At 42.8% G+C, this 21,517-nt stretch overlaps 1 protein-coding gene across 1 annotated transcript in view; it reads right to left on the reverse strand.

Annotated features, from left to right (window-relative positions):
• The window catches only part of LRRC74B (leucine rich repeat containing 74B), a 75,996-nt gene that overhangs the window by 42,490 nt on the left and 11,989 nt on the right, over window positions 1-21,517 (reverse strand). The window contains exons 3-5 of the mRNA XM_068238732.1: window positions 21,052-21,194; window positions 3,100-3,232; window positions 1,848-2,054 (exon numbers count right to left, since the gene is read on the reverse strand). Of these exons, the coding sequence (XP_068094833.1) occupies window positions 1,848-2,054; window positions 3,100-3,232; window positions 21,052-21,194 (483 nt within the window). The remainder of the gene's footprint in view (window positions 1-1,847; window positions 2,055-3,099; window positions 3,233-21,051; window positions 21,195-21,517) is intronic.

Here is a 21,517-nt window from a genome sequence, read left to right on the forward strand (position 1 = left end):
TTAACTGCACAGCAAAAAAAATCTAAACAAAAATAATAAAACTTCTAAAACATTGCCAATTACACGAAGAATACAATTTGAAATACTGACACTACAAAGTACTTTACAACCTAGCTCCTTATTTATTTACTTTCTCACTGGCCAATGACCACCACTTTACCTTCTTATACACAGCTTGGTCAAAGTTGAGAAACCTTTACCTTCTTATACACAGGAATTGGTCAAAGTTGAGAAACAATGCATTTTTTAAAAATGTTCCCACTTTTTCCCATTAAAGTGCATAGAGAGGAACATTTTACTTCGTACCAAATACCCACAATGAAAGCTTAGTTTGTCTAGATAAAAACGATATATAGATAATTTAAGTGGCACGAGTACAGATGAAGTTATTGCTGATTAAACAGGGACACCGCTAAAGTGTCAAAACTGCTCTGGTCAATAAGGGGAAAACAAGGTCTGGATGCGAAGTGGTTAAACTTTCTTGTAAGTAACTTTTCCTGAATTCTCAAATGTTAAAAGAAGATTAGCAGAGTCTGTATTTTTCACTCCCACAGTGCTTATCTTATGCAAGAGCGAAATTATAGCTGTATAAAAATATCAGCGCAGGTCATACAGTCTCTTAAGACTTCACCATAGTGGTCCTTGAGCCTCCTATGCATTCCTGTGATCACCATCACCCAGAAGTTTAACTATGCAAGTTTAACTGCACAGCAAAAAAAATCTAAACAAAAATAATAAAACTTCTAAAACATTGCCAATTACACGAAGAATACAATTTGAAATACTGACACTACAAAGTACTTTACAACCTAGCTCCTTATTTATTTACTTTCTCACTGGCCAATGACCACCACTTTACCTTCTTATACACAGCTTCCCTTCCCCTGTTGTCCTATCCCTAACTCATTAGAATGTGATGCTCATTGGCCAGAGCTCACCTTCCTTTTGCCTCTCTTTACTGTGCAATGTGTGCACATACATTCCACCCCAATGTTAAGTCTGTAGTTGATTTGTTCACTGCATCAGCTGGAATCTACTGTTGTCTTGCACTATTAATTGTTGTGTTGTTTATATTATACTGTATAGTTATACCTGCAGCCATTGGCTAAGTAATTTTGTTGCGTTACACAATGACAATAAAGTGCTTGATGGGTATAAAACGGAAAACTGAGAGCCCAATATAGTGTAGTAAGTATTGGAACAGGGAGGAATTGTTGAAAAGTAATATACTTACAAACCGGGGTTACCTCAAAGGCAACCACTGTAAAGGCAGGTGGGGAGATTATGCCTGTCCCCGCTCAGGACTAAGATGTCGCTCTCTGTGGATAGAGGAAAAGGAGGGTGCACCACCCTTCCACCAAGGGTGGATATCTTTGGTTTGTAAAGATGTACAGAGGCGCGAGAAGGATAAAATGCACTAAAAGCGTCTAAAACGGTCAGGAGGCAACGAGTTTCACAGAGGTGCCAAGCTGATATTGGAACTCTTGCTGTGTGATACTCCTGTTGTTTACTGTCTGAGGAAGCAGGACTATGCCCATGAAACTCGTTGCCAATTGTTTTTAGGAGTATGTAAATAAATCGTTATTACCTCAATCGACAGCATCATGTCTGTTTTGGAGTGACTGGTCCAGCACCGCCTCCTGACCGTTTTAGACGCTTTTAGTGCATTTTATCCTTCTCGCGCCTCTGTACATCTTTACAAAATAAAGTGCTTGAACTTGGCTTACCAGGCTGTTACAAACTCCTTCATCCACTACAGATTACTTATGGTCAGCGGAGAGTTAAGCAGGAGTTTATTACAATACTGCCCAACTGTAATAGTATAATAGGTACAAATATGGCCATACCTGATCCATCTCCAAACGTGTTATGGCTGAGGTCCATAGATTCCACCTTCTGGTTACTCATTAGGGCCTCAGAAAAGAAGGGAGCTGCCTGGTCATCAAACTCATTCCCTGATAGATTGACCTTCTGCAGTGTGACATTCTCCATCAGCATGGCACACACAGCTTGGGCACCTCTACGCCCAAGTCTGTTATCACACAAGTGAAGTTCTGAAAGAGTCACAAATGGTTCATTCAAAATCACTAAACGCTAGTCATGTTTAAACTTTACTAACAACAATTTTCCATATTCCTTTTTTTTTTTTTATTTCATATTCCTTTCATTCCACACACTAGCTGAAATTCCAGACTGACAGCAGGGGGTGCCTGCACTGGCTGAAGAGTACCTGAACTCAGAACTTCCTCCCTGCTCTAAAGCCCCATCTACACGATACGATTCTTTGTGCGATTTGATTACGATTCTATTTACGATATGACTAAATCTGACATGTCCGATCGGGATTCGATTCAATTCGATTTGCCATTATTTTGCAACGGCAAATCAAACTGAATCGAATCGCAATCGGACATGTCGGATTTAATCAGATCGTCAATAGATTCGTAATCAAATCGCACAAAGAATCGTATCGTGTAGATTGGGCTTTAAAGATATACAAGAGCCTAATAAAACATTTCTTTGTTACAGCTGATAGAAATCCTGCAATAAATCTGCAGTGTGTCTACTTCCCGTTTTCATTGAAGCTGATATAGGGTTAACATCTTGTATTTACAAATTAGTTGCTCTGTTGAGGGAGCCAACTGACACAGCTGAAATATCAAAATGCAGTTGTGATAAGACACAGATGAGGGGAAATAAGACATGCTAAATTCTGTAAATACATAAAGGGTGCATTTTCCTTCTGTCCTGTGCAAGAGTTTAGGTCCACTTTTTTCATGAGAAATAAAGCAGTTTACAGGAGCCTTGCCCAATGATACAAATCTGCAGTTGAAATAAGTGTCACATTTCTAGCTCTATGTAGAGGTGAAAAAGTCACATTTCATAAAGGCTCAGCATGTTTCTTGTGAATCTCCAGAGAAATAATTATAGCCTCAAAAAGAGAACTCTCAGACTGGAGATTAAAGAAGCCAATAACTGGCAGAGCCAATAAAGAAACAATATTACATCTCAGCTAGGGTTATAAAGAAACAATATTACATCTCAGCTAGGGTTTTTATTATTATTTACCTAGGTGCTGCTGAAAGTTAACCTGTATACCTGAAATGTAGCAGTTCTCTTTCAGCATGTCCGCAATAGCTGCTGCCCCTTCTCCCTCCAGCCAGTTATCACTGAGGTTCAGATGGACAATGGAAGTGTTGGTAACCAATGAGAGTGCAATTGCTTTAACACCCTAGAATATGCCCAAAAAAACAAGCAAAATGTGTTCATTGATTGTGTACTCATTAGAATTATATACAGCCAAAAAACATCAGTCTAAAAACTACTACCAACAGGTGTGTATGGAGTATTATTATTATTTAGTATTTATATAGCGCCGACATCTTCCGCAGTACTGTACAGCGTATATTGTCTTGTCCCTTAACTATCCCTTAAAGGGTCTCACAATCTAATCTCTACTATAGTCATATGTCTATGTATGTATAGTGTAGTGTATGTATCATAGTCTAGAGCCAATTTAGGGGGAAGCCAATTAACTTATCTGTATATTTTTGGGATGTGGGGGGAAACCAGAGTGCCCAGAGGAAACCCACACAGACACGGGGAGAACATACAAACTCCTTGCAGATAGTGCCCTGGCTGGGATTCAAACCAGGGCTGCAAGGCAAGCGTGCTAATCACTATGCCACCCTGCTGCCCTATACACTGTTATATACTGTTACTGAGTATATAATGTAGTTGGCTTTACACTGTGCCCCTAAAAATGAATTGCCACTATTACCTAGCTTCAGACATACTGTAGGTTGTTTCCCCAATACAGTAATGTTGCTGAAGGGCAATAGGCATTTTATTTCATAAAGTAAAATTTCACTTCTTAAGGGTGGCCACTAATGATCCAATCTTACCATTACTATGTAATATAAGGGCTAAATTATAATTTCAATATATTCACTCAATTTACCCTTTTACTACATAGATTTGGTAACATTGGAAGAAAGGGATTGGATCATTGGTGGCCACCTTAAGGCTACTTACACACCAAGACGTTGCGTTTTAGGGGACGTTATGGTCGCATAACGTGCCCCTAACGCAACGCATGGTGGTGTTGAAGTTGTACGTCAGATTGAGCTGCGTTATGCAGCTCTCAAAGCAGCCGCTCCAGGTTAGTGATAGGAAGTCCGGATCTTTTTAAGGATTCGGATCATTTGAATCGGATCATTGAAAAGATCCGGATCTTTGAACCGAATCATTTGAATCATTTTACTAGGAAGCAGACTGGGTGAAATGACTAGCAGGACAGGACTTTCCCTGCATTGTACATTCTGTATGTTCCTGTTTCTTCCAGACAGACATCCACTGTAAACCGAATCGTTCATTGTGGTGATCCGGAAGATGATTCGACTCACAAAAAAGACCTGGATCAAATGAACGATTCGTTCATGATCCGGACAACACTACGAGTTCCACCAGGGGTCACAACAGTGCAGTGAATATTAATTAGCCATGTGGCTGGCCGCAGAGGAGGAGGGGAGACCTCCTCCTCCAACATTACTGAGCAGGTGCAAACAGTCTAACGTGGCTTAGCCCCATATAACGTACAGCATGCAGCACTTTGTTTAACCACTTGAGGACCACAGTCTTTCTACCCCTTAAGGACCTGGCACTTTTTTTCCATTCAGACCACTGCAGCTTTCACGGTTTATTGCTCGCTCATACAACCTACCACCTAATTGAATTTTGGCTCCTTTTCTTGTCACTAATAAAGCTTTCTTTTGGTGCTATTTGATTGCTCCTGCGATTTTTACTTTTTATTATATTCATCAAAAAAGACATGAATTTTGGCAAAAAAATGATTTTTTTAACTTTCTGTGCTGACATTTTTCAAATAAAGTAAAATTTCTGTATACATGCAGCGCGAAAAATGTGGACAAACATGTTTTTGATTAAAAAAAACCATTCAGTGTATATTTATTGGTTTGGGTAAAAGTTATAGCGTTTACAAACTATGGTGCAAAAAGTGAATTTTCCCATTTTCAAGCATCTATGACTTTTCTGACCCCTGTCATGTTTCATGAGGGGCTAGAATTCCAGGATAGTATAAATACCCCCCAAATGACCCCATTTTGGAAAGAAGACATCCCAAAGTATTCACTGAGAGGCATAGTGAGTTCATAGAAGATATTATTTTTTGTCACAAGTAAGCGGAAAATGACACTTTGTGACAAAAAAAAAAAAAGTTTCCATTTCTGCTAACTTGCGACAAAAAAAAAATGAAATCTGCCACGGACTCACCATGCCCCTCTCTGAATACCTTGAAGTGTCTACTTTCCAAAATGGGGTCATTTGTGGGGTGTGTTCACTGTCCTGGCATTTTGGGGGGTGCTAAATTGTAAGCACCCCTGTAAAGCCTAAAGGTGCTCATTGGACTTTGGACCCCTTAGCGCAGTTAGGCTGCAAAAAAGTGCCACACATGTGGTATTGCCATACTCAGTAGAAGTACTATAATGTGTTTTGGGGTGTATTTTTACACATACCCATGCTGGGTGGGAGAAATATCTCTGTGAATGACAATGTTTTCATTTTTTTTTACACACAATTGTCCATTTACAGAGTTATTTCTCCCACCCAGCATGGGTATGTGTAAAAATACACCACAAAACACATTATACTACTTCTCCTGAGTACAGCGATACCACATGTGTGGCACTTTTTTGCACCCTAACTGCGCTAAAGGGCCCAAAGTCCAATGAGTACCTTTAGGATTTCACAGGTCATTTTGCGACATTTGGTTTCAAGACTACTCCTCATGGTTTAGGGCACCTAAAATGCCAGGGCAGTATAGGAAGCCCACAAATGACCCCATTTTAGAAAGAAGACACCCCAAGGTATTCCGTTAGGAGTATGGTGAGCTCATAGAAGATTTTATTTTTTGTCACAAGTTAGCGGAACATGACACTTTGTGAAAAAAAACAATTAAAATCAATTTCCGCTAACTTGTGACAAAAAAATAAAAACTTCTATGAACTCACCATACTCCTAACGGAATACCTTTGGGTGTCTTCTTTCTAAAATGGGGTCATTTGTGGGGTTCCTATACTGCCCTGGCATTTTAGGGGCCCTAAACCATGAGGAGTAGTCTGGAAATCAAATTCCGCAAAATGACCTGTGAAATCCTAAAGGTACTCATTGGACTTTGGGCCCTTTAGCGCAGTTAGGGTGCAAAAAAGTGCCACACATGTGGTATCGCCGTACTCGGGAGAAGTAGTACAATGTGTTTTGGGGTGTATTTTTACACATACCCATGCTGGGTGGGAGAAATAACTCTGTAAATGGACAATTGTGTGTAAAAAAATCAAAAGATTGTCATTTACAGAAGTATTTCTCCCACCCAGCATGGGTATGTTTAAAAATACACCCCAAAACACATTATACTACTTCTCCCGAGTACGGCAATACCACATGTGTGGCACTTTTTTGCACCCTAACTGCGCTAAAGGGCCCAAAGTCCAATGAGTACCTTTAGGATTTCACAGGTCATTTTTGTTTCAAGACTACTCCTCACGGTTTAGGGCCCCTAAAATGCCAGGGCAGTATAGGAACCCCACTAATGACCCCATTTTACAAAGAAGACACCCCAAGGTATTCCGTTAGGAGTATGGTGAGTTCATAGAAGATTTTATTTTTTGCCACAAGTTAGCGGAAATTGATTTGAATTGTTTTTCTTCACAAAGTGTCATATTCCGCTAACTTGTGACAAAAAATAAAATCTTCTATGACCTCGCCATACACCTAATGGAATACCTTTGGGTGTCTACTTTCTAGAATGGGGTCATTTGTGGGGTTCCTATACTGCCCTGGCATTTTAGGGGCCCTAAACCGTGAGGAGTAGTCTTGAAACCAAATGTCGCAAAATGACCTGTGAAATCCTAAAGGTACTCATTGGACTTTGGGCCCCTTAGCGCACTTAGGGTGTAAAAAAGTGCCACACATGTGGTACCGCCGTACTCAGGAGAAGAAGTATAATGTGTTTTGGGGTGTATTTTTACACATACCCATGCTGGGTGGTAGAAATATCTCTGTACATGACAATTGTTTGATTTTTTTTACACACAATTGTCCATTTACAGAGAGATTTCTCCCACCCAGCATGGGTATGTGTAAAAATACACCCAAAACACATTATACTACTTCTCCTGAGTACGGCGATACCACGTGTGACACTTTTTTTGCAGCCTAGGTGCGCTAAGGGGCCCAACGTCCTATTCACAGGTCATTTTGAGGCATTTGTTTTCTAGACTACTCCTCACGGTTTAGGGCCCCTAAAATGCCAGGGCAGTATAGGAACCCCACAAGTGACCCCATTTTAGAAAGAAGACACCCCAAGGTATTCCATTAGGTGTATGGCGAGGTCATAGAAGATTTTACTTTTAGTCACAAGTTAGTGAAAAATGACACTTTGTGAAAAAACCCAATAAAAATCAATTTCCGTTAACTTTTGACAAAAAATAAAATCTTCTATGAACTCGTCATACACCTAACAGAATACCTTGGGGTGTCTTTTTTCTAAAATGGGGTCACTTGTGGGGTTCCTATACCGCCCTGGCATTTTACGGGCCCAAAACCGTGAGGAGTCTGGAAACCAAATGTCTCAAAATGACTGTTCAGGGGTATAAGCATCTGCAAATTTTGATGACAGGTGGTCTATGAGGGGCCGAATTTTGTGGAACCGGTCATAAGCAGGGTGGCCTTTTAGATGACAGGTTGTATTGGGCCTGATCTGATGGATAGGAGTGCTAGGGGGGTGACAGGAGGTGATTGATGGGTGTCTCAGGGGGTGATTAGAGGGGAAAATAGATGCACTCAATGCACTGGGGAGGTGATCGGAAGGGGGTCTGAGGGGGATCTGAGGGTTTGGCCGAGTGATCAGGAGCCCACACGGGGCAAATTAGGTCCTGATCTGATGGGTAGGTGTGCTAGGGGGTGACAGGTAGTGACAGGAGGTGATTGATGGGTGTCTCAAGGTGTGATTAGTGGGGGGAATAGATGCAAGTAATGCAATGGCGAGGTGATCAGGGCTGGGGTCTGAGGGTGTGGGCGGGTGATTGGGTGCCCTAGGGGCAGATGGGGGTCTAATCTGATGGGTAGCAGTGACAGGGGGTGATTGATGGGTAATTAGTGGGTGTTTAGAGGAGAGAACAGATGCAATGCACTTGGGAGGTGATCTGACTGCGGGTCTGCAGGCGATCGGATGGTGTGGGTGGGTGATCAGATTGTCCGCAAGGGGCAGGTTAGGGACTGATTGATGGGTGGCAGTGACAGGGGGTGATTGATGGGTGGCAATGACAGGGGCTGATTGATGGGTGGCAGTGACAGGGGGTGACAGGGGGTGATTGATGGGTGATAGGTGATTGGCAGGTGATTGACAGGTGATCAGTGGGTTATTACAGGGAAGAACAGATGTAATTAATGCACTGGCGAATTGATAAGGGGGGGTCAGAGGGCAATCTGAGCGTGTTGGCGGGTGATTGGGTGCCCGCAAGGGGAAGATTAGGGTCTGATCTGATAGGTAAAAGTGACAGGTGGTGATAGGGGGTGATTGATGGGTGATTAGTGGGTGTTTAGAGGAGAGAATAGATGTAAACAATGGATTTGGGAGGTGATCTGATGTCGGATCTGCGGGCGATCTATTGGTGTGGGTGGGTGATCAGATTGCCCGCAAGGGGCAGGTTAGGGGCTGATTGAAGGGTGGCAGTGACAGGGGGTGATTGATGGGTGATAGGTGATTGGCAGGTGATTGACAGGTGATCAGTGGGTTATTACAGGGAAGAACAGATGTAATTAATGCACTGGCGAATTGATAAGGGGGGGTCAGAGGGCAATCTGAGCGTGTTGGCGGGTGATTGGGTGCCCGCAAGGGGCAGATTAGGGTCTGATCTGATAGGTAAAAGTGACAGGTGGTGATAGGGGGTGATTGATGGGTGATTGATGGGTAATTAGTGGGTGTTTAGAGGAGAGAATAGATGTAAACAATGGATCTGATATCGGATCTGCGGGCGATCTATTGGTGTGGGTGGGTGATCAGATTGCCCGCAAGGGGCAGGTTAGGGGCTGATTGTTGGGTGGCAGTGACAGGGGGTGATTGATGGGTGATTGACAGGTGATTGACAGGTTATCAGGGGGGATAGATGCATACAGTACACAGGGGGGGGGGGTCTGGGGGGGTCCTGGGGAGAATCTGAGGGGTGGGGGGGGTGATCAGGAGGGGGCAGGGGGCAGGGGGGGGGGGGATAAAAAAAATAGCGTTGACAGATAGTGACAGGGAGTGATTGATGGGTTATTAGGCGGGTGATTGGGTGCAAACAGGGGTCTGGGGGGTGGGCAGGGGGGGGTCTGAGGGGTGCTATGGGCGATCAGTGGGCGGGGGGGGGCAGATCAGTGTGTTTGGGTGCAGACTAGGGTGGCTGCAGCCTGCCCTGGTGGTCCCTCGGACACTGGGACCACCAGGGCAGGAGGCAGCCTGTATAATACACTTTGTATACATTACAAAGTGTATTATACACTTTGTAGCGGCGATCGCGGGGTTAACATCCCGCCGGCGCTTCCGTATGGCCGGCGGGATGTTACGGCGGGTGGGCAGAGCCAGTTGCCGGGGGAAGCGCGTGTCATCAATGACGCGATCGCTCCCCCGGCATAGGAAAAGGACGCAACGCCCTAAGGCGTATTGCGGTCCTTAAGGCATCCACTTTGCCGCCGCCCATGGGCTGTGGGCGGTCGGCAAGTGGTTAAACGTGCTGCGTTACTATGTAAGGCAACGTGTGCACTGTGAACAGCACAATAGATTTTACAGTGCTGTGAGATAGGCTGCGTTACTGGCTTCTGTAACCTGGGACTTTAACATCCCACTGTGAAACCAGCCTAAAGAAAACCTGTAACAAAAAAAACTTTCCCTGGGGGGTACTCACCTCGGGTGGCGGAAGCCTCCGTATCTTATTGAGGCTTCCCCCGTCCTCCTCGGTCACACGGTGGTCTCGCTGTGCCCCTCCGAACAGCGGGGATGTAAATATTTACCTTCCTGGCTCCAGCACAGGCACAGTATCTGCTCTCTGCTCAGAGATAGGCGTAAATAGCCCATCACTGTCGGCCCGCTCTATTGTGCAGGCGCAAGTCGCCTGCGCAGTAGAGCGGACCTGACAGAGATCGGCTATTTTCGTCTATATGCGTGCGGAGAGCTGCAACAGCGCCCCCGCTGGAGCCAGGAAAGGTAAATAAATCAGTGCTTATCAGCGCTTGTCAAGGGAGTATTGCCCGGATCAGTTCATTTTGGCGCGCGGCTCTGAGAGCGCCCCATAGCAGCAATGTTATGCTGTGCGGGGCGCGAAGTAGTAATTCGGGGCTCCGGCGGCTGCCAGACCCCGAATTACATCGCCCTCCGAGTTGCAACAACTCGGACAGGGAATAGTATTTAACGCCGCCTCAGAGTTTTGCGGCAGCAGTGAGAGCCATCATTCGGCTCTCCCCGCGCCGAACTGAGCGGCGCCGAGTTAATATGTACTCGGATTGCCGGACACTTCGGGGGAGGCAGCGCTGGATTGCCTGTAACTACAGGGGAGGGGGAAGCCTCATTGGGACCCTGACGCTTCCCCCTCCTGAGTGGAGTACCCCCCAGGGGAACTTGTTTTTGTTACAGGTTCTCTTTAAGTGACATGTGACAAGACACGATAGAAATGTGTATGTACAGTGCATAGCACACAAATAAATATGCTGTGATTCTTTTCGTCTTTCTCTGCCTGAAACAGTTAATATCCAGCTATTCAGCAGTCGGGACCCAGCCAGCTGATAAGGAATTACAGCCCTAATATAATTTGCACTAGGAAGCCCAGTTCTCTGGCAGAAGATAGATAAAAAAGGTCAATATTTCATACATTTTAGCACTCTGAGACACAGAGACAGACTGTTTCATTCAGCTGAAACAAAACAATAAATCGGCTTTTTTAAGGTTTTAAATAAAACCGTGGGATATCTCAGTCATTTTTAGGAGTAGGAGGATAGCTACAATTGTTTATCTTATCAGTTTATTTTCACTTAATGTAATAGTAGTACAGAGGCACCAACAGGGTAAAAACAATATTTCTTTAAAATGGATAAAATGAAGTAGGTAGCGGTGGACTTACCCCTAAAAACAAACACAAAAAATTGCCGTTTTAAGCAAAAATCTGTTTATTTACATACTCCGAACAAGGTGCAACGCGTTTTGCGGGTATATCCCACTTCCTCAGGCAATAAATAGGAGCATATCACTGCTGACAGAAGACAGCAAACAAATAGAGGAGGAGGTGCACAGGGCCGCCAGCCAGGTCACTCCGGAGTGCTCAAAGCCCAAACAGCAGTTCCATAAAGTTAATCCACCAAAGATGAAAGCGGCTGGGCACATCCAATAAAAAGACCTTTATTCAAAAATAGATTAAAAATGGATACATGCACGAGGGCAGCAGTCAGCTAAGGAGAGACAGGGTCAAGCATGTAATAGAACGTTAACAGCCGTTTCGCACCCTACAAAGGGGCGCTTCCTCAGGAATCAGTTTATTTACATACTCCGAACAAGGTGCAACACGTTTTGCGGGTATATCCGACATTCTCAGGCAATAAATAGGAGCATATAACTGTTGACAGAAGACAGTATGCGAAGTACTCATACAGACAGCCAAGATATAAAAAAAATTATATATAGAATATTTTCAAAAACGGGCTTTGAATTAAATATATATCTGTGCATATGCGTGCTCATATTTCTCTCTCTCTCTCTCTCTCTATATATATATATACACCCATATATACATACATATACACGTTAACCCAGGGGTATATAAAGTGTATTCTAAGTAAAATAGGTTGTGGGGAAAGAAACTGGGGGGGGGGGGGGGGGGGGGGTGTTGGCCGATCAATGTGTGGGCTAGTAAAGCAATCTTATATGCATATAGTTAAGTGGTCTTGCATGTGCAAACATAGGGACTGGTAAAGTGTGTGGATAAAGAGTATTCCTACATACAAAAAATTAAGTAATTGAACAAAGACTCACCTAATGCGGTCCGGTACGTAGCCTGGCGCCTCTGTACCGGGCAATGTTGGAATGAGGCCTCTTATACTGTGCTAATCCCCTATTAGGGGGTAATTAGCCCATGGGAGGGAGAGGAGTGTGGGTGTGCATCATCAGCGTGGGCTGTCGCTCTGTGTATGACATCACCCACATGTCTAATGCAGTCCTCATAGTAAGATGCCTTCGACAATTTGAAAAAACGCGAAATGTACTGGATCCAGTTACTAAATACCCTCACGCCTAGCGGCCTCAACGAGCAGCTAGAGAAACTATATTAATGCACTTTAATACTCCAATTTTCTTTTTTTTAATGGTCCTCTCTTTTATTTTTATGTTTATGTATATTTGTGGTGTTGTTTATATTCAATGTGTCTTATTATATAATTATGGTTTTATACCCATTCCTTGCCATGTTTTCACTTTTTTTCTGTTTTAGACCCATCCAACTTTTAGACCTTTTTAGACCATTTGAGTTTTAGACTTTTAAACTTTTAAACCACCCAGTCTAAAACTGTATATATGGGTCCATACCCAACTATCCTTCGCAGTGTATAAGTCATTCATTTGCCATTTTGCACAACGTTTGAGTTACTTTTATAATTACTATTGAATGTACTAATTTACTAATTTTATTGGTCTAATGGTCTTATGTTATATGTTTTACACCATTCATCATTTCTATCTCGTTTATCACTCGTGTACCATTATGTCTATTAATTATTTTGTATCACAACATTGATTTTTAATGTTATATCTACTTTTATGTAGATTTTTCCTTTATAACATTTATATTTTTTTTTTATACTCAAAATGAGGTATCTCCCAAAATAGGCATAAAACAGCCATGATTAATCCCCAACTCAAAATGCTGCTTGTCCTAACTGACATACTGGCAGGTTATATACATTTTGTTGGGGAGATTTTGCCCAGTGTCTCCTGTTGAGTAGGTGCTGGCTTCCTGACCAGGCAGAGCCAGGATTCGCAACCGGGTCTCCTGTGTCAGAGACGGAGCCCTTGTCCAGTGTACTATCCAGCCACCACAACATCAGACATGCAAATCCAACGGCCCACGCTGATGATGCACACCCATACTCTCCCTCCCATTGGCTAATTACCCCCTAATAGGGGATTAGCACAGTATAAGAGGCCTCATTCCAACATTGCCCGGTACAGAGGCGCCAGGCTACGTACCGGACCGCATTAGGTGAGTCTTTTGATTACTTTATGTAACCCCTTTTTAAGCACTTGTTCAATTACTTAATTTTATGTATGTAGGAATACTCTTTATCCACACACTTTACCAGTCCCCCCCCCCCCCCCCCCCAGTTTCTTTCCCCATAACCTATTTTACTTAGAATACACTTTATATACCCCTGGGTTAATGTGTATATGTATGTATATGTGTGTGTGTGTGTGTGTGTGTATATATATATATATATATATATAGATAGATAGATAGATAGATAGATAGATAGATAGATAGATAGATAGATAGATATGCTCCCATTTATTGCCTGAGAAAGTGGGATATACCCGCAAAACGTGTTGCACCTTGTTCAGGGTATGTAAATAAACTGATTTTTGCTTAAAACAGCAATTTTTTGTGTCTGTTTTGGAGGGGTAAGTCCACCGCTATCTACTTGATTTTATACATTTTAAAGAAAAATTGTTTTTACCCTGTTGGCACCTTTGTACTACTATTACAGTTGTTTCCACCCCTGGTGGAGGGGGATTCTTCCTTTTTCCCGATCTACAGAGAGCGACTTCTTAATCCTGAGTGGGGACAGGTCTAATCTCCTCACCTGCCTTCATAGTGGATACCTGGACGGTAACACTTGTTTGTGAGTATAACCTACCTATACTTACCTTCCATACCCAATTTACAGTACATACACTATACTGGGCTCTCGGTGTCTTCCCTTTTATTTTCACTTAAAGAGAGTCTGAAGCGAGAATAAATCTCGCTTCAGACCTCATAGTTAGCAGGGGCATGCGTGCCCCTGCTAAAACGCCGCTATCCCGCGGCCTTCACCCCCAAATCCCCTCGGTGCAGCGGGGGATCTCTTCCTGGTTGGGGCAGGGCTGCCCGTCGCAGCCCTGCCCCACGCGCGTCTGTCAGCGCGTATCTCCGCCTCTCCCCCGCCCCTCTCAGTCTTCCTTCACTGAGAGGGGCGGGGGAGAGGCGGCGATGCGCGTCTGATAGACGCGACTGGAGGCAGGGCTGCAGCCGTTAGCCCTGCCTCCAGGAAGAAAAAAATACACAACCAATTTGCGACCAACGCTTGCGGGGGTGGGTTTGGGGGTGAAGGGACCCCCGTTTAGCGGCGCGATAGCGGCGGTTTAGCAGGGGCACACATGCCCATGCTAACTATGAGCTCTGAAGCGAGATTTATTCTCACTTCAGAGACTCTTTAAGTATCACTTAAAGCATAATAATCTATCAGGAATCACAGAGATTATGCCTCATCAGAAGTAACAGACTATATAGTATAACCCAGTTAAGGGTCAGGGCAGAAAGGAAATGTGGGCAGCCTTTACTGCCACCCACAGTGATAGCATACATATGTGGCACTTACCTGCAAACACCAGGCACAACCCCCTGAATGCAGTATTCACCTATGTAAAAATGTGATCATACAGGGTCTTCTTTTTTGTAGCCATAAATCAGCCAGTTGGCCAAATATGAGAAGACACAATAGTTCTCAGATTGCAAGAGAGTTTACATCGTTAAAAAGGCTGCTGTAAGTCATGGCTCATATAGTAGAGCTATGGAAAGTGTGTACATAGTTTTATTTATGTGTATATGATGTAAGATGATAAAGCCATGTTTGGAACGGGGGCGGAGCCAGCGCTCGATGCAGCTAGACGTGTTCTAACTGAGCTCCTGCACTGCCGCTTAAATCCGGGGCTAAAATCCTCTACCACTCTATTTTTGCTCATAGCAGACCACCCGGATTCAGCAGAGAGACACCCCTGGGATACTTTTATCGCAATGCCGAGAGAAAAGAATCATCAAACGCCGGCCGAGAAGCTTGCACGTTTCCAGCGGCCTAGTCCCCAAGATGGCGGCGCGGCCTGCAGCCATGAAACAACTATAGCCGAGACGCATGAAGACAGCTCATCCAGCGATACCGAGGCTCCACTACTGGTACCGATTGCGGAGGGGGAACAACCCACCCTGGCTGTCATATATGCTAACCTTCTAGCAGCTATAGCCGAGTCCAAGACTTGCCTCACGACCAAGATTGAGGAAATGCGGGTGGAGGTAGGCCTCCTGAGACAGGACTTAAGCAACCTGCGTCAGCGAACCACAGAGGCAGAAACCAGAATCTCTACCCTAGAGGACCAAATGAAACCGGTCCCAGGACAAATCCTAAGCCTCCAATCATCAGATACAGCTACCTGGGAAAAAATAGACGACATGGAAAATCGCCTTAGGCGCAATAACGTTCGCCTGATCGGATTACCAGAAAGGGAAGAGGGGACCAATCCTGAAGCTTTCATGGAACAATGGGTGAAAAACGTTCTTGGCACAGAGGGCCTTTCTAACGCTTTTGTAGTAGAACGAGCCCACAGGATTCCAGGCCGCGCACCACAACCAGGCGCTCCAGCAAGGCCTTTCATCGCACGCTTTCTCAACTTCAGGGACCGGGATATCGTCCTGAAACTAGCACGAGAAAAGGGAGATATTTTCCATGGGAACGTTAAAATCCAAGTCTTTCCGGACTTCTCGCTTGCACTACAGAAACGAAGGGCTACATTTTTTGATATAAAAAAGAAGCTTCGGGATAAAGACGTTCCTTACTCTATGATCTACCCAGCCAAATTACGAATCATACACGACGGCAAAACCCACTTTTTTGATAACCCTAAAGGTGCACTACAATTCTTCGAACAGAACTTCAAGGACCGTTAAGTATCATTCTGTTTTTTTCTTTTTTTACAACTTTCTCCTTTTTGCACTGTACGCTGTACTGGGTTACACTGGGGACACGGATGCTGTTTGTCTATGCCCTTCCTTGATGCTTATGCAGAAATCGCTTTTATACACGGATTTCATATGCAATCCAATACACTATTGAGCTATAGATTATAAGTCTTATTTCTCTCTCTGTTGGAGTTTTCTCCTTCACTATATATCCTTTCTCTACAGGGTTAATTAATATGGAATCGGTCTACTGTTTGCATTATATATGTATGCTTTGCTTTTAGTGGCATTTATATGCAATTGCGGCTTAACAGTGAGCCATGCTGCATACCCCTGCAAGTGGAGTAATCCACAAGTCAACCAGCAAACTTGCTGCAGGCAAGCAATCTTTTCTTAGGTTATATGTTTCTTATATTTTCATTTATTGCCTGCAGGTGCTATGTACACTATATGCATATCTGTCTGATTTTGCACTTAACCACATTTTCTCCTCTAGGTGGGAAATGTATACTGTAGTTAGGTTTAGTAGATACATGTTAGTTTTGGGGGTTAAGAGAACAAGAATAATATGGAGGTGGCTTTATTATATACATGGGTGTGATTTAATGAACCGTGGCTCTGAGACTGACCTAAAAAATATCTTCCAACTGCCAAATAGGTAAGAGCCTTAAGATTTTATCATGGAATGTGCGGGGGCTGGGCACCACAATGAAGCGGAACTTAGTTTTTACCTATGCTAAAAAATATGACCCAGATATCCTAATTCTCCAGGAAACCCACTTAACCCTTGAAACCATACCTAGAATTCGGAAACACTGGGTGGGCTGGTCCCAGCATTCAGTATTCACCTCTAGTTCGAGAGGGGTATCAGTGCTGGTGCACAAACGTCTAAAATGGGAACCGCTATCCTTTAAATTAGATCCAGGGGGAAGATATATATATATTCATGCAAAAGCTGACTCTCTCACTTTAAAACTATTAGCTGTATATATACCCCCATCCGCTTCATTGGAGGTGCTTCGCCCAGTTATCCCTATGATACTAAATGATGGCCAAACTCATGTGCTATGTATAGTTGACTTTAACTGCACTATGAATGATGAGAGGGACAGGTTTCCATGCACTGCTAGCAGACGGACTCAGAGGTCCACACCTCTGGCAGATTGGTCGAGGTCTCTGGACTGGTCAGATGGATGGCGCATCCTTAATCCAAACTCTTGTGCATTCTCTTGTTATGCGCCTGCTCAGAAATCGCTATCCCGAATCGATTTGGCACTAGTTAATACTGAAGCACTTCATATACTAAGAAAGATAGAATATTTAAATAGAGGAATTTCAGATCATTCCCCTTTATTGATATCCTTATCAACCTCACAAGAAATCATACGACCAACATGGAAATTGAATCCCTTCTGGCTAAGTCTTTTTCCACAACCAGATCGCACAATAGAACAAATTACGGATTATTTCTCCATGAATATAAACACTAGTGCTGAACCGATAATATGGGAGACATTCAAGTGCTATCTGAGAGGATGCATACACTCTACAATCTCTTATATTAAGAGGGAGGCCAGTGCAAAGGAAAATGACCTATCTCAGAAATGTTCTGAACTAGAACAGAACTACATTAATGACCCGTCTGACCGGTCCAGAAGAACCTGGCTGCTAGCACAACGTGAATTAAATATTTTTTTAAATCACAAGTCCAAACAGAAAATATTTTTCACAAGACAGTCCTATTTCGAAAATGGAAATTTTACCGGTCGCTTGCTAGCTCAAATGGCTCACGGACATAGAGAGTCTGCAACGATTACAAATATTCAAAAGCAGGATGGGTGCCTGGTCCGGACCACTCCAGAGATACTGAAAGCCTTCACTCAGTTCTATAAGAAGTTATATACCTCTCAGATAGACACATCTACAGATGACATGAAATCATACCTAGCTGACTGCCAATTCCCCAGTTTATCTGAGGAACAAATTAAATCCCTTGATGCCCCCTTCACTTTAGATGAGATAGATGTAGCTATTAACTCTCTGCAATCCAATAAGGCCCCAGGCCCTGATGGATTCCCAGTAGACTTATATAAAAAATACAGAGAAAGTTTAACACCAGCGCTTCTCAACCTATTTTCTTCAATCAATTCGTCCTGGGAAATCCCAGACAGTTGGAATGAAGCCACCATAATAGTTTTATTGAAACCGGGTAAGGATCCACTTCAATGCGGGTCATACAGGCCGATTTCCTTACTAAATTCCGATTATAAGATTTTTACAAAACTCCTCACAAATAGGCTACATAAATGCATCCTAGATATAGTCCATCCAGACCAAACTGGATTTATGCCAGGAAAAAGCACTTCAATAAATATAAGACGTACATTGGTTCATTCTCAGATTCAACACAATGTAACAGGGGACAGGGCTCTGGTATCTTTGGATACTATGAAGGCTTTCGATTCCATAGAGTGGGATTTCCTGCTTGTATGTCTGGAGAGGTTCGGATTCGGCCCCAACTTTACTAATTGGATAAGGGCCCTATACAGATCCCCAAAGGCCAGAATTAGTATCAACGGTCAGGTGTCAGAATACTTTACTTTACAACGCGGAACTCGCCAAGGGTGTCCCCTTTCCCCGTATTTATTCTCCTTGGCTATTGAAGCCCTAGCAATTAAAGTAAGGTCCTCCCAGTTACTACGTGGTTTAACACTAGGCTCTTACACAGACATTATCGGCTTATATGCCGACGATGTCATATTATATCTAGAAGATACATACTCCTCACTACGGGAAGCTATGTCTATCATCAATACTTTTAGCCTATACTCTGGACTACGTACAAACTGGGACAAATCCTGTATTATGCCCTTAGACAAAGAGACTATTAGCCTTACAATAGATGAATGCCCCCTGCAAATTGTGAATCAGTTTAGATATCTTGGAATTATAATCACTAAATCACCCAATGATTTCTATAAAGCTAATATATTCCCATTAATACAAGAGCTTTCTGACAAATGTAAAATATGGGGAAAACTGCCTTTAGCAGTAATAGGTAGAGTAAATATTCTCAAAATGATCTCTCTTCCAAAGAATTCATATATTATGCAACACTCTGCAATCCCAATTAAAAAATCCTTCTTTACTAAATTAAACAGTATAATCTCTACATTTATTTGGGGAGGTAAGAGAGCGAAAATAAGGTTACAATCACTCATGAGGCCCATGGACGAGGGAGGGTTGAGCCTCCCGGACTTCTACCTATACTACATGGCAGGTCAGCTTAGGTTTTTACAGTCATGGATGCCAGGTCAAACTCCTATTCCATCAGAAGCTCTTTTGGCAGAGTATGCTCCAAATAAAAATTTGTTCACTCTACTGGAGTCAGGTGCAAAAGGGACTATTTACCCTCTCACTCCTTTACATAAATTGGCCCTGCAGGTGTGGAGAGGCGGCAAGAATATATATAAATATAAGGAAATACCTCCAGAAACCCCACTTTGGTTTAATCCTTCACTGCCACATCTATTATCTCTTCCAGATCCTACTTTCTGGCAAACTAGAGGATTACATAACTTAGTTCATGTGACCTCCAGCAGTCAAGAATTTTTGTCCGCAACAGAAATTGCCCGTACATATCAGGTGCCCAGCCCCGCACTACTTAGAATTTTCCAACTCAGACATGCTCTCAGAGCACAATTCGGCAACCTGCGAATACAAATTTCAGAATATCCACTAATAGGTGTCCTTAGGACACAAGGTATACAGGGACTAATTTCTTACCTTTATACTCACCTTTTAAATGCCAAAATAGACTGCCAAACAATCTCAGGAATAGCCAAGTGGGAATTAGGTGGTATAGTAATCGAAGAAGATGAATGGGATGATTTTTTTCTATCGGTCAGATTGTCTTCTGTAGCTGCACACAACCGGTTGATTCAACTTTATATATTACATCAAGCCTACTGGTCTCCAGCTTCAATGTATAGCAAAAAACTTAGGGATAATGACAACTGTCCGAAATGTGGCAATACTAACGCAGATTTCATTCATTTAATTTGGTCGTGCCCAATAGTAGGAGATTTTTGGAATCAAGTTATTAATACTTTGTCCGCTTTTTGTGACCATCCACTAACAATATCCCCTAAGCTTTGCTTATTTGGCTTGATGGACGAAATAGAAGGTCAACACCACCATCGGATATTTATCCGGGAATCTCTATTTCTTGCAAGGAAAACAATAGTTCTAAGGTGGCTATCTCCTGAATCACCACAGATATCTCAATGGAAAGCTTTAATTTTAGAGACCATACAATTTGAAAAGGTGGTATATTCACATCGAAATTGTCCCAATAAATTTGAGAAGGTGTGGAGCAATTGGCTAGAGTCTCAGAGCATGGTATAATAACAGCCACTACACAACAACTATTTCTTTCACAGTTGTTGGGAGATGTTATCTCCAAATGACTGGGAATTCTACTCTCTATAGTACACCCCCAATATTCGTTTGAACTAAGGTTAGTTAGTAGTTATTGTAATGTTAAGTTTCCTTTAAGTAAGAGGTCTCCACCAGAAATGGACCAACCAGACAATGAGGATCTCTATATTTTATTCTGTAATGTATTCTTGAATCGAATAAGTAAAGAACAGTGACAATTAATATCATATGTCTGATATGAGCAATGGATATGGTCATATGTCTACTCAAATTGATATGCTACGTATGTATCTTTTAATAAGTATGTCTATAATTCCATGAATACGGTGTAACATGTGGTCACTGTGATATACATGTTGTATATATATGTTTCTATAATAAAACGAATTTAAAAAAAAAAAAGCCATGTTTGGAACATAAACGTAGGGTCGTATTACTTACAAATGCTCATCACCTACACAAAGAAAATCTTGTGGATTTTACACATCGGCATATTTTTCTCTCTGGGGTGAATCTTTAAATATATCAACTAGGAATCTATAATTTAAAATGTACTCAACAAAGATCCTGGTCCTAGTACTATGCTTACCTGTGCGCCCAGCCCATGATGCCTCATCACCAGCTCCGAGTCACCCATGTGCCGTAAGTAGTATGACACTGGCACAACCCCGAATAGCTTACAGGCTGATAGGTATCGGGCTTTCCCAGATGGATCATAGGCCTCTTTGGCTTCTGCAAATGAAACATTTATCTGTAAATGGAGTATTCCATGAGTTTGTTCTCACATAATACATAAAAAAATGACAGGCATTTAGAAAAACGTTGTGTTGTGAAGTAGTTTGACGCATTTCAGAAGTGGGAAGGTCCATAAATATCAATGGAAACATTTATTAAAAATACCTCAGCAATACCGGCATTGGCTTTGGGACATCAGTGTGACTCTGGCAGTTTGACTGCTTGTGCAGTGTCCTCCAGTTGTGCACAGGCAGTGCATCCAAACTGTGGATGTCCCCTGAATGAACTCAGGTGGGCATGCTCAGATCCACTATGGAGGC

Source organism: Hyperolius riggenbachi, chromosome 1 (genome assembly GCF_040937935.1).
Source record: "Hyperolius riggenbachi isolate aHypRig1 chromosome 1, aHypRig1.pri, whole genome shotgun sequence".
NCBI classification, from domain to species: domain Eukaryota; kingdom Metazoa; phylum Chordata; class Amphibia; order Anura; family Hyperoliidae; genus Hyperolius; species Hyperolius riggenbachi.